This window comes from Loxodonta africana, chromosome 6, assembly GCF_030014295.1.
Source record: "Loxodonta africana isolate mLoxAfr1 chromosome 6, mLoxAfr1.hap2, whole genome shotgun sequence".
Taxonomy (NCBI): Eukaryota; Metazoa; Chordata; class Mammalia; order Proboscidea; family Elephantidae; genus Loxodonta; species Loxodonta africana.
In genome coordinates, this window is record NC_087347.1 from 59,860,397 (window position 1) to 59,880,184 (window position 19,788).

Consider the following 19,788-nt stretch of genomic DNA (forward strand, 5'->3'; position numbering starts at 1 on the left):
AACAGTACACATATTGTTTTATGACACTGGTTAACTACCCCATGACATGTCAATGCTCTCCCTTCTCAACTTAGGTTCCCTATTACCAGCCCTCCTGTTCACTCCTGCCTTCTAGTCCTTGCCCCTGGGCTGGTGTGCCCTTTAGTCTCATTTTGTTTTATGGGCCTGTCCAAGCTTTGGCTGAAGGGTGACCCTCAGAAGTGACTTCGTTACAGAGCTGAGAGGGTGTCTGGGGGCCATACTCTAAGGGTTTCTCTAGTCTCTGTCAGGCCAGCAAGTCTGGTCTCTCTTTCGAGTTGGAATCTTGTTCTACATTTTTCTCCAGCTCTGTCCAAGGGCCCTCTCTTGTAAGCCCTGTCAGAGCAGTCAGTGGTGGTAGCTGGGAACCATTCAGTTGTACTAGACTCAGTCTGGTAGAAGCCATGGTAGATGAGGTCCATTAGCTCTCTGGTCATAAAGTCCCCTTGTATCTTAAGTTTTCTTCATTGTTCCTTGCTCCCAATGGGGTGAGACCAGTTGAGTATCCTAGATGGCTGCTCAAAGGCTTTTAAGACCCCAAACGCTACTCACCACAGGAGAATGGAGAACATTATCTTTATAAACTATGTCATGCCAGTTGAGTTAGATGTTCCCCGAGAGCACAGTCCCACAACCCTCAGCCCAGCAATTTGGTCCCTCAGAGAGTTTGGAGGCATCTATGGAGCTTCCATGACTTTGCCTTGTACAAGTTGTACTGGCTTCCCCAGTACTGTGTACTGTCTATCTTACCCTTCACCAAAGTTACCACTTGTCTATTTAGTAAAAACTTGATTTTTAATATAATGTACTTAACTTTTTTTTTTTTTTTAGGGAATTCTAGAATTCCATTGAAATGTAATTAAAAAAACATATTTAGTCTATTTACTAAATTATAACTAAAGTAGCTCCAGCAAATATATAGAATCAATTTTTATTTTACAATACCACTCACATTCTAAAATGTTTAGGATCATTAGGGATCATCATACCTAACACCCTTAATTTAGAAACAGGAAAACTAAGACTCACATAGGCAAATGCCTATTTCTAGGTCACACAGTTAGCTACAGGCAAACCCAGAGCTACACTGAAGTTACTCATACTTCTAGTAGAGTGTTTCATTGGCTGGGATATGCTTGCAGAACAGATTTTTCAAAAGTCATCACTAGAAGATTTCTAGTGTAAATGAAATGGGAATATCATGCTTCTGTTTTAGAATTCCAGTTCACACAAATTTTTTTCCAAAAGATAAGTTGCAACAGAATTCCTACCTATGTTACAAAACTCAAATGTTCCTTAGGTTATTTTTATTAAAAATTAAATAGCTTGGGTTTAGTTAAAGTTCAAGTATTAAATTAAATATTAACTGTTTTTTCCATCAATATTTCATTATAGTTGCAAATCTAGAATGGGATAAGGTCAGACAGCTGGTAAGACTGCATGATATTTTGCATCATGAATAACAAAAACAACCACCCTCTGATTTCTGAATAAATCATCTCTTAAGCATTAAGTTCAAATAGGAACAGAAAGAATACCTCTCTTGATCATATACGGTTAATGGTTCATATTTCTTCCCCTGAAATGTTAAATTTTGGCTTCCCTGAAAAGACTCTTTGTACTTTCCATGGTTTAAAATTCAAGCATAAAATGTCAACTGTCAACATAAAATGACAAGAAAAATCAAATTGGATTTAAAAAAACAAACAAACCCTTCTTCAGAAAAAACCTGGAGAACCTTCAAAGTAATAGAGAGTCAAATAGAAGTAGATGATAGAATGCTACAGAGAAACATATATAGAATGCCATTCATGTCCTGAATCAGGGTTTATACTGGGACTATTCTTGACCATCATGAGATAGCCAGGTAGCACCTGCCTCTCAGCTTGGAGCCAAGACCCTAGATAAACCCAAAGGAATCATCTCTGGTACATGATCAGCAATGGAAAAATGACATATGCATTTAACTTTCACTCTCTCCCAAAACCTCATTAAAGTGACACTAAAACTTTTGCTCTGTTTTGTTTCTGTAAACACACAAACCCACAAAGACAAAAGAGAATGAAATAAGAAACAACAGCACCAGATTGCTGAATGCCAGAAAGATGATTTAGCAAAGCTGGCAGAGGCGAAAGCCTAGTTGCTTCCTGGCTTATATATCAGAGAACACCCAAACAGCCCAAAAGTGGTAGCGACTGGTTCCTCAGGAAATGGAAGTGAAGTGGGGCACAAAAAATTGACTGAAAGTCTAAGAAATGTGTCCAAATCACTTCTGGAAACTATACATAGTCAGACAAATTCCCCTCCACAATTCTGGCAAATGACTTCTAGATGTAATCTCTCTGGAGAAGGTTAAGAGACAGAGACTGAGAGGCTGACTCTGTACTGGAGGACTCAAGCCATAGTCAACAGCTTACCATATTGAAAATTCAGGTATAGATAGATCCCCAGCCTTCTTCTGGCACTTGGCACAGAATTTGACCAGTCCATTAGAAAAGACCCAAAAATACTAACATCAAAATTTCCCAACAAAAAGGCCCCAGCCAGGCAGGGGTCTGGGGACCATGGTTTCAGGGGACATCTAAGTCAATTGGCATAATAAAATCTATTAAGAAAACATTCTGCACCCCACTTTGAAAAGTGGTGTCTGGGGTCTTAAATGCTAGCAAGCACCATCTAAGATGCATCAATTGGTCTCAACCCACCTGGATCAAAGGATAATGAAGAACACCAAGGACACAAAGCAATTACGAGCCCAAGTGGCAGAAAGGGCCACATGAACCAGCGACTACATCATCCTGAGACCAGAAAAACTAGATGGTGCCCGGCTGCAACCGATGGCTGCCCTGACAGAGAACACACAGAGAACCCCTGAAGAAGCAGGAGAGCAGCGAGAAGCAGACCCCAAATTCTCATAAGACCAGACTTAATGGTCTGACTGAGACTGGAAGGACCCTGGTGGTCATGGCGCCCAGACCTTCTGTTGCCCCAGGACAGGAACCATTCCCGAAGCCAACTCTTCAGACATGGATTGGACTGGACAATGGGTTGGAGAGGGATGCTGGTGAGGAGTGAGCTTCTTGGATCAAGTGGACACTTGAGACTATGTTGGCATCTCCTGCCTGGAGGGGAGATGAGAGGGTGGAGGGGGTTAGAAGCTGACGAAAAGGACACAAAAAGAGAGAGTGGAGGGAGAGAGCAGGCTGTCTCATTAGGGGGGGAGTAATTGTGAGTGTGTAGCAAGGTGTATATGGGTTTTTGTGTGAGAGACTGATTGATTTGTAAACTTTCACTTAAAGCACAATAAACATTATTAAAAAAAAAAGGCCCCAGCCAGATCATGCTATAATGAAATCCATAGTCTATAAGCTCCATCCATGCATACAGAGTTTGAAATTGAATTTTTAATGCTCTATTCTTCAATATGATCTGCCAGTCAAGGGTCATCAGATATTTATCTAATGCATTTAATATGAAAGACATTAAAGCAAACAAATTTGGAGAAAACTTTTAAAAATATAAATATCCTCAGAGAGATATGAGGAAAATATTATAATCATGAAACAAGAATAGAAAGCTGTAAGTAGGAACTTAAGACAGGGCTTAGAAAGGTCTAAAAATAGGGGGAGAGGATAAAAAATATATATAAAGAAAAAAATTATAGAAAACTGGCCAGATTTGGAACACATATATTTCCAGACTGATGGCCTATATCATGTGCTCTTCAAGATGACTGAAAACAGACCCACAACAAGACATGGTAAATGCAATCTCCATACAATGGAACAAAGAGACAATCCTACAACCTTCCAAAGAGGGAAAAAATGTGCTTCATACAAAAGATCAAGTCTTAGAATAGCATCCTACTTCTTAAGAACACACTGGATGTTAGAAGAATCCCTTCAAAACTCTGAGGGAAAAATTATTTCCAATCTAGAATTCTATGTTTAACCAAATTATCGATTATGTATGAGTATAGAATAAAGGCATTTTCACACAAGAAAGGTTTTAAAATGCATACATCCTATATACCTTTTCTCTGAGGCTACTGGTCTACCACTACTTCTAAAACTATGTCATAAACCAAGAAAATAAAAAATACATGATCTATGAAATAAGGAACAGTCAGAAAACAATAACAAAAATAACCCCCAGGATGATAATGAAAGTAGTCCCAGAATGTGAGCTCTGCAGCAGAGGCATAGTTTTTCTAGATTACACATTCAGTTTTTCAAGAACATTCAATGAACAAAATATGTAATGTGTTCGAATAGTTGGAGAGATTTACACAACTCGAGGTGAATGTATTTTCCTTGGGTACAAATTATATATTTTGACACCATGTTAAATTTAAGAAAATAAAATACTCATTTTCCTAGGAGTAGATCCTCCCTAGTGGTGTTGTTAGGTGTCGCCGAGTCGGTTCTGACCCACAGCGACCCTATGCACAACAGAATGAAACATTGCCCAGTCCTGCGCCATCCTTATAATCGTTGTTACGTTTGAGCCCATTGTTGCAGCCACTGTGTCAATCTACCTCGTTGAGGGTCTTCCTCTTTTCTGCTGTCCCTGTACTTTGCCAAGCATGATGTCCTTCTCCAGAGACTGATCCCTCCTGCCAACAAGTCCAAAGTATGTAAGACGCAGTCCTGCCATCCTTGCTTCTAAGGAGCCTTCTGGTTCTACTTCTTCCAAGACAGATTTATTCATTCTTCTGGCAGTCCACGGTATATTCAATATTCTTTGCCAACACCACAATTAAGAGACATCAATTCCTTCTTCAGTCTTCCTTATTCATTGTCCAGCTTTCACATGAATATGATGTGATTGAAAATACCATGGCTTGGATCAGGCACACCTTAGTCTTCAAGGTGACATCTTTGCTCTTCAATACTTTAAAGAGGTCCTTTGCAGCAGATTTACCCAATGCAATGTGCCTTTTGATTTCTTGACTGCTGCTTCCATGGCTGTTGATTGTGGATCCAAGTAAAATGAAATCCTTGACAACTTCAATCTTTGCTCCGTTTATCATGATGTTGCTTATTGGTCCAGTTGTGAGGATTTTTTTTTCTTTAGGTTGAGGTTCAATCCCTACTGAAGGCTGCGGTCTTTGATCTTCATTAGTAAGTACTTCAAGTCCTCTTCACTTTCAGCAATCAAGGTTCTGTCATCTGCATATTGCAGGTTGTTAATGAGTCTTCCTCCAATCCTGATGCCCCGTTCTTCTTCATATAGTCCAGCTTCTCGGGTTATTTGCTCAGCATACAGATTGAATAGGTATGGTAAAAGAATACAACCCTGGCGTACACATTTCCTAACTTTAAGGGAATCAGTATCCCCTTGTTCTGTCTGAAAAACTGCCTCTAGACCTATGTAAAGGTTCCTCAGGAGCACGATTAAGTGTTCTGGAATTCCCATTCTTTGCAATGTTATATCCATAATTTGTTATGATCCACACAGTCGAATGCCATTGCATAGTCAATAAAACACAAGTAAACATACTTCTGGTATTCTCTGCTTTCAGCCAGGATCCATCTGACATCAGCAATGATATCCCTGGTTCCACGTCTTCTTCTGAAACCGGCCTGAATTTCTGGCAGTTCCCTGTCGATATACTGCTGCAGCCGTTTTTGAATGACCTTCAGCAAAATTTTGCTCGTGTGTGATATTAATGATACTGTTCTATAATATCCACGTTTGGTTGGATCACCTTTCTTTGGATTAGGCATAAATATGGATCTCTTCCAGTCAGCTGGCCAGGAAACTATCTTCCATATTTCTTGGCATAGATGAGTGAGCACCTCCAGTGCTGCATCCACTTGTTGAAACATCTCAATTGATATTCCATCAATTCCTGGAGCCTTGTTTTTCACCAATGCCTTCAGAGCAGCTTGGACTTCTTCCTTCAGTGCCATCGGTTCCTGATCATATGCTACATCTTGAAATGGTTGAACATTAACTAATTCTTTTTGGTATAATGACTCTGTATTCCTTCCGGAAACCCTGTTGGTATAGTGGTTAAGTGCTTCGGCTGCTAACCAAGAGGTCAGCAGTTCTAATCTGCCAGGTGCTCCTTGGAAACTCTATGGGGGCAGTTCTACTCTGTCCTATAGGGTCGTCATGAATCAGAATCAACTCAACAGCAGTGGGTTTAGGTTTTTGGGTTTTTTTTTTTTTTTTTTTTGATGCTTCTTTTGATGCTTCCTGTGTTATTTAATGTATTCCCCATAGAATCCTTCACTACTGACCCTCGAGGCTTGAATTTTTTCTTCAGTTCTTTCAGCTTGAGAAATACCGAGTGTGTTCTTCCCCTTTGGTTTTCCATTTCCAGCTCTTTGCACATGTCATTATAACACTTTACTTTGTCTTCTTGAGCTGCCCTTTGAAATCTTCTGTTCAGTTGTTTTACTTCATCAATTCTTCCTTTTGCTTTAGCTGCTTGACGTTTGAGAGCAAGTTTCAGAGTCTCCTCTGACCTCCACCTTGGTCTTTGCTTTCTTTCCCGTCTTTTAAATGACCTCTTGATTTCTTCATGTATGATGTCCCTGATGCTGGTCTTCGGTCACCAGTGTTCAATGCGTCAAATCTATTCTTCAGATGGTCTCTAAATTCAGGTGGGATATACTCAAGGTCATATTTTTGTTCTCGTGGACTTGCTCTGATATTCTTCAGTTTCAGCTTGAACTTGCATATGAGCAATTGACGGTCTGTTCCACAGTTGCCCCCTGGCCTTGTTCTGACTGATGATATTGAGCTTTTCCATCGTCTCTTTCCACAGATGTAGTCAATTTGATTTCTGTGTGTTCCATCTGGCGAGGTCCATGTGTACAGTTGCTGTTTATGTTGGTGAAAGAAGGTATTTGCAATGAAGAACTTGTTGGTGCTAGAAAATTCTATCATTCGATCTCCAGCATTGTTTCTATCACCAAGGCTGTATTTTCCAACTACTGACCCTTCTTGTTTCCGACGTTCACATTAAAATCACCAGTAATTATCAATGAATCTTGATTGCATGTTCGATCAATTTCAGACTGCAGCAGCTGATAAAAATCTTTTATTTCTTCATCTTTGGCCCTAGCGGTTGGTGCGTAAAATTGAATAGTAGTCTTATTAACTGGTCTTCCTTGTAGGCTTATGGATATTATCCTATCATTGACAGCTTTGTACTTCAGGATAGATCTTGAACATTCCTTTTGACAATGAATGCAACACCATTCCTCTTCAAGCTGTCATTCCGAGCACAGTAGACGATATAATTGTCCAATTCAAAATGGCCAATACCAGTTCATTTCAGTTCACTAATGCCTAGGATATCGATGTTTATGTGTTCCATTTCATTTTTGACTATTTCTAATTTTCTAAGATTCATACTTCGTACATTCCAGGTTCTGATTAATGGATGTTTGCAGCTGTTTCTTCTCATTTTGAGTTGTGCCACATCGGCAAATGAAGGTCCCGAAAGCTTTACTCCATCCATGTCATTAAGGCTGACTCTACTTTGAGGAAGCAGCTCTTCCCCAGTCATCTTCTGAGTGCCTTCCAACCTGGGGGCCTCATCTTCCAGCACTATATCAGACAATGTTCCGCTGCTATTCATAAGGTTTTCACTGGCTAATACTTTTCAGAAGTAGACTGCTGGGTCCTTCTTCCTAGTCTGTCTTGGTTCGGAAGCTCAGCTAAAACCCGTCCTCTATGGGTGCCCCTGCTGGTATCTGAATACCGGTGGCATAGCTTCCAGCATCACAGTAACACACAAGCACCCACAGTACGACAAACTGACAGTAGAAAATTTCCTTAGTAGAAAATTCTTTTTTTGACTCTCAGGCTCCATATAGCTTCTGTTCATAATGTCAGGCCAGTCTTCATTTGGAGTTATCACCTGTCTTCTCTCGGAAAAAGTCTGGGTATACTATTCAAGAGCCCTTCCTCCCTTCCTTTGCCTAGGGGTATGTTCATGACCCAAGGCTGAACCAATCAGATACTTCCTCCCTAGAATGACCATGAAGAGAGTGAGGAAAAGACTGGAAAGTGTTGGAGCCATCTATCAGGCAGCAGCAAGCTGGAGAAGATGGTAGAGCAGGCTGGTTAACTAGGTTGTCTGGGGGTACGGGGATTCCTGTCTTCTAGCATCTAGTTCTTCAACCTTCCCTGTGCTCCTGTGAGCTCCTTATATCTTTCTAACACATTATTGTTTAAGTTATCCAGAATCCATTTCCGTTGCTCGCAACCAAAAACCTCTAACTGGTTTGGTCAGGGATTTACTTATGAAGAGTGCACTAAAAAAGAAAATACCTGACTTGAACAATCCTCATATTTCAAAGACTCATCAGACATTATAGCTCTAAGGGACCTGAGAGTTCATGTAGCTTAATCTTTTCTTATACACATAAAACCCAAAACCACAAAATCTGAGATTAAGAGATTGTTTTTTCCCAACATCATGCAGCAGGTTAGTGGCAAAGCTTAGAATAAAATCCAGATCTGTTAATATCAACTCCAGCATGTCTATTTGAATTGTTAAAAACAAACAAACGATCAATTTTTGCTTTGTTTTTACAATACCTCTAGTTCCTGGAAGTGGAGCAGCTATCCAGTAGCCTAAATGTGGTGCATCATATGTCCAAATTAAGTGATTGTTGTATTCCTTAACTATGCCCTGGCCATGATTTATCCAAGTACCTAAGAAGGGAAGCAAGTAAAAAATATCAGTGAATTAGTCACAGCTTATATACTTTAGAGCTGGTAAGAGTTTGCTGATAGTCATATGTAGAATACTTTACAGAACTTTTTCGAAGATAATTAAAACTGTGGCAACATACTACCATGGAATAATAAAAAAACAAACAAAAAGGAAACCATGGAATAATTTATATCATATATTGTGTATAAAATAATATGTAAAATAGAATAACTTGAATGGTTGTTATGACCAAAGGAAATAAAATCATTATAAATAAACTAGGATGCAGGTGCACTTAGGGAAATCATGACTATTCCCAGTGTTTAGATCGTGCATATTGATATATGCCTTGAGGATATGAATAGTGAAATCCCAATTCATCAACAGGTAGTTATTTGTCACCTAGCCTAAGTTTTTGATTAAATACTTGTAGTGTGCACTTTATGGCCTTTTTTTTTTTTTTCTAATCCGATTTTGACCATTAGTGTTGGTATAACTCTTTTGAATTAAATTTTTTTAAGTGTTAAAAAATGCTGATAGTTTTATCATCTGTAGAAAAAGAATTCAATGAAACATACATTTTATGCAAGTCAGCATAATAAAACTACTTAGAATTTTAGTGTATATTAGTATTTGGTTTATTGATTTGTTGCAATGACCTATCTACATAGTACAAAATAGTGTTTTTAATAAGATGGAGAAATTTAAAATGATGGGAACCAGTCAACCTATTGCCTTTAAATAATCACATTAAAATTAAGTGTTAAGATGTGATAGACTGATTCGCAACTTTTGTCACTGGAAGGTACATAAACACAGAGGTCTTTGTCAGGAGGAGCAATCAGAAATCAGGACTGAAACAGAGCAGTTATTTTTCTTTGTTTTTGTTGTTGTTAAATGCCATCAACTTGGTTCCGACTCACAGCGACCCTATGTACAAAAGGACGAAACACAGCCCAGTCCTGCGCCATCCTCATGATCACTGTTATGCTTGAGCCCATTCTTGCAGCTGCTATGTCGGTCCATCTTGTTTGATTGTGGATCTAAGTAAAATGAAATCCTTGACAACTATTTTTCTTTAAAGTGCTTCAAAATAACTGATGCAACAGATTAGGAAACTGAGGTCCAAATAAGTTAAGTGACTTGTTCAAAATCACACTGCTGATAAATGGACTGAAATCCTGATCTTAGAGCTCTTAGCCTAATTACTGTATTTACAACACAGCATGTTACCATTGTTACTTATATAGTTTCTGCTCTTTCTTAAAAACATGGGTATATGCGGCTTAACTTCTATAGTGGATATTTGCACAGTTTTTTGGCCCTGAATACCCATCCATCCACATTCCCAGAATGGAATGTAAGTAAATAACGCTATTCTTTGACATAACGTATTGGCGTCATATTTCCCCACAGTTGTATAAGTGAGGCCAATTTTGGTCACTGACAAAGTGCTTAAAATAGTAACATTACTAGAAAGTATACAAAGAAGAATATTTAAAATATTCAGAATATTTTCACCTAGTTCACATACCCATGCTCATATCAAATCTCCAGGCTGGTACATAATCCCCTGCATTTATATCATCTGTATGTAAAAGGGGGAGAGAAACTTGGATAGAGCCATCCACCTTCAATTCTTTCCCTCCAGAGTATATTTTCACACATATTGCAGCAAGAGGAGTCAATTCAGTGCTTTCAAAACCTAAACAAGAAGATATTTAATTAAAATCATATTTAAACACAGGTCGTAATTACATGTTGTTGGGTGCTCCTGAGCCAATTCCAACTCACAGCGACCCCATGTGACAGGGTAGAACTGCCTCATATGGTTTTCTAGGCTGCAATCTTCATGGGAGCAGATAGCCAGGTCTTTTTCCTGCAGAGCCTGAGATAACAATTAAAGTACAAATCATTTATTTGGTAGGTAATTCCAGGAAGTGCCTACCACTAAGGGAGTTGAAAAGTTTATACAAAAGAAGCCAACGCAGACCCACTGAAAACCAGCTCAGACCCACTGAGGACCTTGGAGAGACTGCACAAAACCTGGTTCAGAGTCGTCCTAGTCAAGGCAAGGAACCTGGAGTATTTTTATGTACCAACACTTATTCATCATTGGTTGAAGGCTCTCCCTACGTGAGGGTCAGCAGGTAAAAAAAAAAAAAAACTTATCATAGCAAAGGAGTCCCTGGGTGATGTCAACAGTTAGCTCTTGGCTGCTGACCTAAAGGTTAACAGTTCAAGTGCACCCACAGATGCCTCGAAGACAGGCCTGGCGATCTACTTCCAAAAGAATCAGCCATGAAAAACCCTACAGAGTACAGTTCTAATCTGACACACAGGGTGCCATGAATCGGAATCCACTTCATGGCACTGGGTTTTATCTTACCAAAACACCTATTTGCCTTTATCACTGTGGTTTCTGGCTCTTGCCCAAATGAAAGAAAAGAAAAACAATTTGATACAACTGAAACCATCAGAACTATGGATTATCTGAAGGTGATTTTTTTAAATGGTGGCGTTTCAGGTATGTTGCAACCAATGGTTGAAATGGTGGAACAAGTATGGATATACAGAAGGGAGTACAGAATGTTTTTAAAGGGGTTATTCACAGGTGCATTGCCAAATAAATATAAAATTTCACCATTCCCTTAACTTTTAGATTATGACAAAATACATTAGTGCTGTTGACTCCAGCATAGAGATATTCTCAATACTCATAAAAAGAACAAAACCAAACCCACTGCCGTTGAGTCGATTCTGACTCATAGCGACCCTATAGGACAGAGCAGAACTGCCCCTTAGAGTTTCCAAGGAGCGCCTGGTGGATTAGAACTGCCAACCTTTTGGTTAGCAGCCATAGCACTTAACCACTATGCCAGCAGGGTTTCCTCAATACTCACAGAGAATAGAGAATAGCAAATACATGTGAAAAGAAAAATTTACAGTAATTTACTCCAATCTCTAGCTTTCTTCTGAGAATTTTTTTTATTGTGGTAAATACATGTGAGATAAAATCTGTCTTTTTAACCATCCTTAAGTGTACATTTCAGTGTCATTAATTATATTCAAAATGTTGTACAACAATCCCCAGCATTTACTTCCAAGACTTTTTATTACCCCAAACAGAAACTCTACACTCATTAAGTAATAACTTCCTGTAATTTTTTTTTATATCACAATAATTGAATCTTCTGATCTATCTGATAAGAATGACTAGAAGATCAAGTTATGAAAAGATACGTGTAAACTTCCTGGACACGAATATCCATTTTTAAGTGTATTTTTTTAATTTACAAAGTTATATGGTAATCCTAACTATTTTGTATACCATATTTACCTCCTCTGGATCAAAACAGCCTGTAAATAAAATTTCATTAATTTGAAACAATGTATACAGGAGACTCTGGAATAAATTTTCTTTTATTAGTTCAAAGGAAATTGTTTATTAACATTTTGATAGCTAGATTTCCTTTTCAAAGGTGAAATGAATCCTCCAAAGCTTAAATATTAAATATCTAAATAACTTAACTAGGATTTGGTGAAAGATTCATGCACTGATGTTTCTTTTAAATATAATTACATTATATAAAAATTTAGAAAATACCTGATTTATTGAGAGTAATTCCAGTTGTATATAGAAAATTGTCCACTTTCAAAAATTGTTGTAGGACTGTAAGATAGCCAGTAACATTGCTAATATGATGGTTGTCGGGCAGTTGAATTAATGCCTTTGAAAACTGAACACTTGGCTGAGATTTGACATCTAGAAAAAAGGAAAATTCAATAAATAAAAAGACAAGCAAATGCATATTAAGCATAGCATCACTGATCAGGATATTTTACTTAAATAAAAGCAGTTATAATTATCTCTGACCATCACTAACACTTCCCCATATAATTACGATTTGAAATTCATAACTGACTACAATAATTCCTCTTTTTTTTTTTTTTTGATCCCATGGAATGCCTTTATACTTGATTCTGCTGCCCAGTATTTCTTCACCCTGGTTTAAGGGCTAGTTAAGGGAGGTGGAGCGTGAAGTAGAGATGAAAATATGATCCTCATGGTTGGTAAAGCTGAACTGGAAGATTTGTAACTTAAATCTTTACTCTAAATAAAGCTTCCCACATTCTCCCCCTTAGGATATGCAAGTGGGACAAGTCAGGTTCGCGGTGCGGATACTGAACTACCCACTTCTCAGGCCTTCCCACACAGACAGCAAAAGGAGTGCTGGAGACAGGCATGGGGGAGACCTGCAAATAGCCCCAAAGGTCCGAGTGACAGGTATTCCGTCCTTTTCCCAACTTCCCCAGCCTCTAATGTCCCCAGAGAAGGAAACAAAGATGACAGTATTCAGCCCTTTTCCCAATTTCCTCAACTTCTAACGTCCCCAGAGGAGAAAAGAAAGATGTGATTTGGAATAAAAGACAGAAGATGTCTTTCCAATATTTCTGAAAGTCCAATGTTCCTATTTTGGGGGGCTAAAACAGTAAATGAAAAAACGATTCCTCCTACACAAGAAACTCATGGTGCAGTTTTATAGTGGAATAAGAAACAGTTAATCATCCCTGATCAATTAAATTTTTCCCAAGTTATAATCAACACCGATTCATTACTGAAATACAGTTACGTAATAATCACTTTACATAGTATTAGACAGAGAGGTGTTGTACTTACCAGCTAATTTTCCAGTAATTAAAACAGTGTCTTCAAATAGCCATATATTTGCTTGGCTTTGCGGGAACAGTGAAAGTGTAACCGACGAATATACTGTGAAATATAGCACAATTAGCATATTTTATTAAATGTGGGGGAAAAAACAGGGATAAACATAGATCTGTTCCAACAGGTCCTGAAAAGTAGGGGGGAAAAAAGGGTGTTGGAAACAGCAACTCAAAACGAAGGAAGAAACAGGTACGCAGCACAAAGAATGTAATCAAAATCATTGTACTGCAAATGTAGCAAGTGTTGTATTGGTGATTATTTTTGACAATTAAAAAAATTTTTTTATTAAAAAAAGGAAGAAGAAAGAATGTAAAATATGATGGAGAGGGAAAAAAGGCACAATAGAGTGAGAAGAAATCATTTGGCATCTATCTCTATCTTGTTTTATTAATATTTTCTATTTCCCTCTTTTCCACCAGGGTGTTGTTACTGAACACCAGGAGCACTGCCACAGCTTCCTAGCCAGGGCTTCTGAATCCATTTTAGCCCTGCTTCTGGGCTTTTCTCCTTATACACAGCTGAGTGAATCCCATTTCCAAACAGCTTACACTCAGTGTGCTCAAAAATTTACAGTAACTGCCTTATTACTTGGCATATAAATCTAAGCTGTTTGTCTCATACTTTGATAACATCATGATCTGGCCCCACTTAATCAGACCCAACCTGCTTTTTACTTATCCTTTGGGCATGCCAATCCCCTCACTGCCACCTGCAGGCAAGCTTCATGGCATAGCAGAGCTCTTGCTCAGGATTCCTTCAATCCTCTTTCCAACGAAAGGAAAAATTCCTTCATATTTTCTTCAAACTGGCACTCCCTTCTAGTCTTTTTATATTGAATTCACATAGGCATTTTCATTTTCAGTTTACCAGAACAAGAGATTTCCAAAACAGAAGAAAAAAACATTTATATTTAACAATACCAAACCCATCGTCATCACGTTGATTCTGACTCATAGCAACACTGTAGGACAGAGTAGAACTGCCCCACAGGGTCTCCAAGGAGTGGCTGGTGGATTTGAACTGCTGATCTGTTGGTTAGCAGCCAAGGTCTTAACCACTGTGCCACCGTTTACATTTAGGGAAGGCAAACTCTCTCAGTGCTTACTTGGCATTCTTCCGGTCTTCCAAGGCAGTGGTGTCAATACGTAGCCATCTTTGTATGCAATAATAGTTAAGCTGAGTCCTAGTTTATAGGGTACTTTTATCAACACTGCGCCATTTTTTTTAGTTACTGTGGAATTTGTCTTCGTATAGTTTACAAAAACTTCTACAACTGCTTGACTCAGGTACTGACGACTGATGATGTCATTCACCTGGACCTTCAGCATAAATACAGATACTAGAAGAAAAAAAAAAACACACAAATTGCAGCATGTTAGATCCTAGAATGCATATGCTACTATGTTTTAAAATGTCATTCAGGACATACGAATAACAACAAAACTGTTGATAAATTTAGGAAATACATATGTATGTGTGCAGAGATAGACAGAGGTATAAAAACATTCCAATAAATTCATTATTTGTCCTAAAGCTGAATAAATTTGAATGTTTATTATTGATAAAACACAGTATTACTTCTCATTTTTTCTGCCAATTAAAAAGAAGAAAAAAGTAAAGCAGTGAGTAATAAAAAGGCATGCTTAAAAATGGGGTCTTTCGCTATTTATTCAATCTGTATGCTGAGCAAATACTCTGAGAAACTGGACTATATGAAGAAGGTGGAATCGGAATTGGTGGGAGGCTCATTAACCACCTGCTATAAAAAATAGATGAAAACCACTACAGGGTCGCTATGAGTTGGAATCGACTCGACGACAGTGGGTTTGTTTTTTTTGGTTTTATATGTAGATGACACAACCTTGCTTGCTGAAAGCAAAGAGGACTTGAAATACTTCCTGATGAAAATCAAAGACCACAGGCTTCTTCAACGTAAAGAAAACAAAAATCCTCACAACTGAACTAATAACCAACATCATGATAAACAGAGAAACTATTAAAGCTGTCAAGGATTACATTTTACTTTAATCCACAACCAGCACCCACAGAAGCGGCAGTCAAGAAATCAAATGACGTATTGCACTGGGCAAATCTTCTGCAAAAGATTTCTTTAAAGTGCTGAAAAGCAAAGATGTTACTCCGAGGACTAAGGTGTACCTGACCCAAGCCATGATATTTTCAAAAGCCTCATATGCATGCAAAAGCTGAACAATGAATAAGGAAGACTGAAGAAGAACTAATGCCTTTGAATTATGGTGCTGGCGAAGAATAGTGAATATACCATAGACTGCCTGAAGAACAAAACAAGTCTGTCTTGGAAGAAGTACAGCCAGAGTGCTCCTTGGAAGCCAGAATGGTGAGACTTCATTTCACATACTTTGGACATTTAATCAGGAGGGATCAGCTCCTGGAGAAGGACATTGTGCTTGGTAAGGTAGAGGGTCAGCAAAAAAGAGGAAGACCCCCAACAAGATGGACTGACACAGTGGCTGCAACAATAGGCTCAAACATAACAACGACTGGGAGGATGGCGCAGAAGCAGGTAGTGTTTCGTTTTATTGTACATATAGGGTCGTTATGAGTTGAAACCAACTCTACAGTACCTAACAACGATAACAACAGGCTAAAAAAGTAGTCAAAGTAATTAGTCATGACCACCATTTTTTTCCTACAGATAAAAAGAGAAGTTGTAAAGAATTACCTTGCTTCTGACTTCTCTGGTGTCAACTGCTTGATCAAGCAAACAATGCTGGCAGCCTAAAGCAATATAAATCCGTAACAATCCCCCTTACTAGTTCTCTCCTTCAAAAAAAATACTTTGACATTTAGACTGGGCAGCTTCTGTGATTAAATATATGATTTCCTCCATTCCTCCATAATCTACCTTCTCTTCTCCATTGTATTTCTCAGCTTTCCATGCACATATTATTTTCTCTGTCGCTTAATTATAATCATTACACGTTGCCCACATAATCTTCTTTTCAATATGTCACCACTGGTTTAAAAATAGTTCAGTATCAAATGATTTCAACTACACTCTTAGAAAACACATAATCTAAATGTTGAGAGAAACAAGTAAAAATAAAATATAAATCAATAACCTAAGCTCTGAGTTGCTAGGAAAGAGCTAACTACTTATCACATAATTAGAAAGCATTGTTAAGTAATGAGGAACACTAAAATTCAAAACAATAAATAGGTATAGAGAAATGTTTTTCAACAAGCATATTAAAACCAGCACTATATTATATTTTGCTATAGGATACAGATACATAACTCAAAGTCCAGGAAGGGTTAAAAAGTACTGCTGTATATTCATTTGGATGACATCTACCACTTGGGGTGAGCTGGGCTGGTAAAATTACTATCCCATTTCTTTCCAAAAGAAGTTGACATCATCCTATTATATGGTTAAATTTACATAATGGAGAAGCCACCTCAGTTTCAGATTTCTTCAGCAAAAAAAAACTAGCCCACTCTTGACTGTGTTTCAAGTATCTAGCAATAATTGCATTTAGTTACTACAACTTTTTTCCTCTATCGGAAAATGTTAAAAAGGAAGTTTTTATGAACAAATCATGGGTAAAAAAAAATTTAACAATAGAATGAATTTTAAAAATTTCTTTGAAGTTTATGGATTCTGATGAAAACTAAAAAAAAAAAAAAATGAAGAGCACAAAAAAATTGACTGGAATAAAACAGTTGTCTGGCAACCATTAGAAATGTTCACCTATATTCATTTACTTAACAAATGTTGTAAGTTGCCACCAAGTCAGGTCTGATTCACGGCAATTTTATGTATAGCAGAACAAAACACTGCCTGGACCTGGACCATCCTCACAATCTTTGGTATGTTTGAGCCATCATGTCAATCTATCTTATGGAGGGTTTCCCTTGTTTTGCTGACCCTCTGCTTTACCAAACATGATGTCCTTTTCTAGCAACTGGTCTTTCCTGACAACGTGGCCAAAGTAAGTAAGAGGAAGCCCTGCCATCCTCACTTCTAAAGAGCATTCTGGCAATTCCTCCAAGACAGATTTGTTCATCCTTCTAACAGTCATCGTATATTCAATATTCTTCGCCAATACCACAATTTATATGCATCAATTCTTTATTCTTCTTTTTTCCCTGTCCAGGTTTTTCATGCATATGAGGTGACTGAAAAGGCCATGACTTTATTGAGGGTTTGTTTTGAGTCAGATCTGCACTAAACAGGTATTGTGGATACAAACGTAAAATACAGTCTTGCCTTAACAAAGTTTACTCTGAAAAACAATGTAAAAAAAAATAACAAAAAACACTGTAGAATTATGTGATAACACCAAGAACTTTCTACAACATGTAACATGGTCTTATATAAGATTATGTAGAAATTATATATAAAAACCAATCCAAATGCATTGCCAACGAGTCGATTCTGACTTGTAGCAACTCTACAGGACAGAATAGAATTGCCCCCTAGGGTTTCTAAGGAGCGGCTCGTAGATTTGAGTTAGCAGCTGAGCTCTTAACCACACACACACACAAATATATATATGTATATAGAAACCACCAGGGCTTCTATACACACACACACACACACATACATACATATTATGTATACACACAGACTTATATATCACAATTCCTATAAGAAATATTAAAAAATATGGATCTAATTCCTATAAGAAATATTAAAAAATATGGATCTAATATTGACTTTAGAATCACTTTACAGTATCATCTTCCTGAACAGGAAGAATGTCAACATTTTGAGGTCAGACCTCCAAGGGGCATGGCCATTCATTCTCTCCCATTCTCCATGATCTGAGCTTTTGGCCCATTTCAGTGAAGACTTTATAGTGAGAACCTGAAAGATGCCAAACTTCAGGCTATGACCCAAATCAGGCTTTAACTAGGGCTATTCAGATTCCCAGTTCACTTCCAGTTTACTCCCGCCTACCATCTTCACACAAAATAATCAGTCATAGAAAAATCTTAGAGCTAGGCATAACTATACAAATATATTAATATGTAAACAACAAAAAAATCTGGTTCCAAATTTAAATGACTATGTATTTGAAACCTTTAATACAGATATTAAAGGGGCATGGAGATTAAAGGGTCAGCAGAAAAAGGGAAGACCCTCAACGAGGTGGATTGACACAGTTGCTGCAACAATGAGCTCAGGCATAACAATGACTGTAAGGGTGGCTCAGGACCCAGCAGTGTTTCATTCTGTTGTGCATAGGGTCGCTACGAGTCAGAACCGACTCGGTGGCACCTAACAACAATAGAGATACAACAATCATTGTTTCACTAAAGAAAATAATCAATTGAATCCCACCAATTTACCCTGGCATTTGAAATCTGAGATTTGGCTACCACCTCCCTTACAACCTTATTTCCCATTATCTACACACTAGTATCACAGACCAGCAAACCAAAGCCTGCAGGCCAACTCTGGCTCATGACCTATTTTTATAAATAAAGTTTTACTGTAACACAGACATGTTCATTCATTTCTGTATTGTCCATGGCTTCTTTAGCTAACAATTTGAGTTCAAAGATCCTTCAGAGGCCATAGGGCCCACAAAGACTAAAATATTTACTATCTGGCACTTTACCGAAAAAGTATGTCGAAATTCTAACTCAGAAAAAAAGACCAGACTTACTGGTCTGACAGAGACTGGAGAAATCCTGAGAGTATGGCCCTCGGACTCCTTTTTAACTCAGTACTGAAGACAATCTTGAGGTTCACCCTTCAGCCAAAGATTAGGCAGTCCCATAAAACAAAACGAAACTAGACAGGCACACTAGCCCAGTGGCAAGGACAAGAAGGCAGGAGGGGACAGGAAAGCTGGTAACGGGGACCCAAAAGTCAAGAAGGGAAGAGTGTTGACATATCGTAGGGGTGGCAACCAATGTCACAAAACAATACATGTATTAATTGTTTAATGAGAAACTAATTTGCTCTGTAAACCCTCACCTAAAATACAATTTTAAAAAAGTCTGTCACCTAAATGGGCACTTTCTTGCTACAACATCATTATCTATTTCTTCCTTCTAACTGAAATGCCCTCCTTTCATTTCTACTGGACAAAATCCTAATCCATCTTTCAAAATTTCATTATATTCCACTTCTTCAAATAAATGTTTCCTTATTCCAATCAGATAGGATCTCCTTTTTTGTACAGATTAATCTAATGGCACATGATACATCCTGCATGTGTTCCACTTCTCTGTGTATCTGTCTCCTGTTTCTGAGAGTAGGCTTCTTGACAGCTTATGCTGTTTCAAAATTAACTTTGTGTCTTACCAGAGCACAGAAAGGGGCTTAGCATTGATGGATAAACACTCACTGAATGGAAGAGGGTAGGAG

General features: G+C 38.1%; 1 protein-coding gene across 1 annotated transcript in view; it reads right to left on the minus strand.

Annotated features, from left to right (window-relative positions):
* The window catches only part of FAM171B (family with sequence similarity 171 member B), a 61,249-nt gene that overhangs the window by 6,878 nt on the left and 34,583 nt on the right, over positions 1 to 19,788 (minus strand). Inside the window, exons 2-6 of the mRNA XM_003406178.4 lie at positions 14,533 to 14,766; positions 13,380 to 13,472; positions 12,306 to 12,464; positions 10,233 to 10,403; positions 8,581 to 8,697 (exon numbers count right to left, since the gene is read on the minus strand). Of these exons, the coding sequence (XP_003406226.1) occupies positions 8,581 to 8,697; positions 10,233 to 10,403; positions 12,306 to 12,464; positions 13,380 to 13,472; positions 14,533 to 14,766 (774 nt within the window). The remainder of the gene's footprint in view (positions 1 to 8,580; positions 8,698 to 10,232; positions 10,404 to 12,305; positions 12,465 to 13,379; positions 13,473 to 14,532; positions 14,767 to 19,788) is intronic.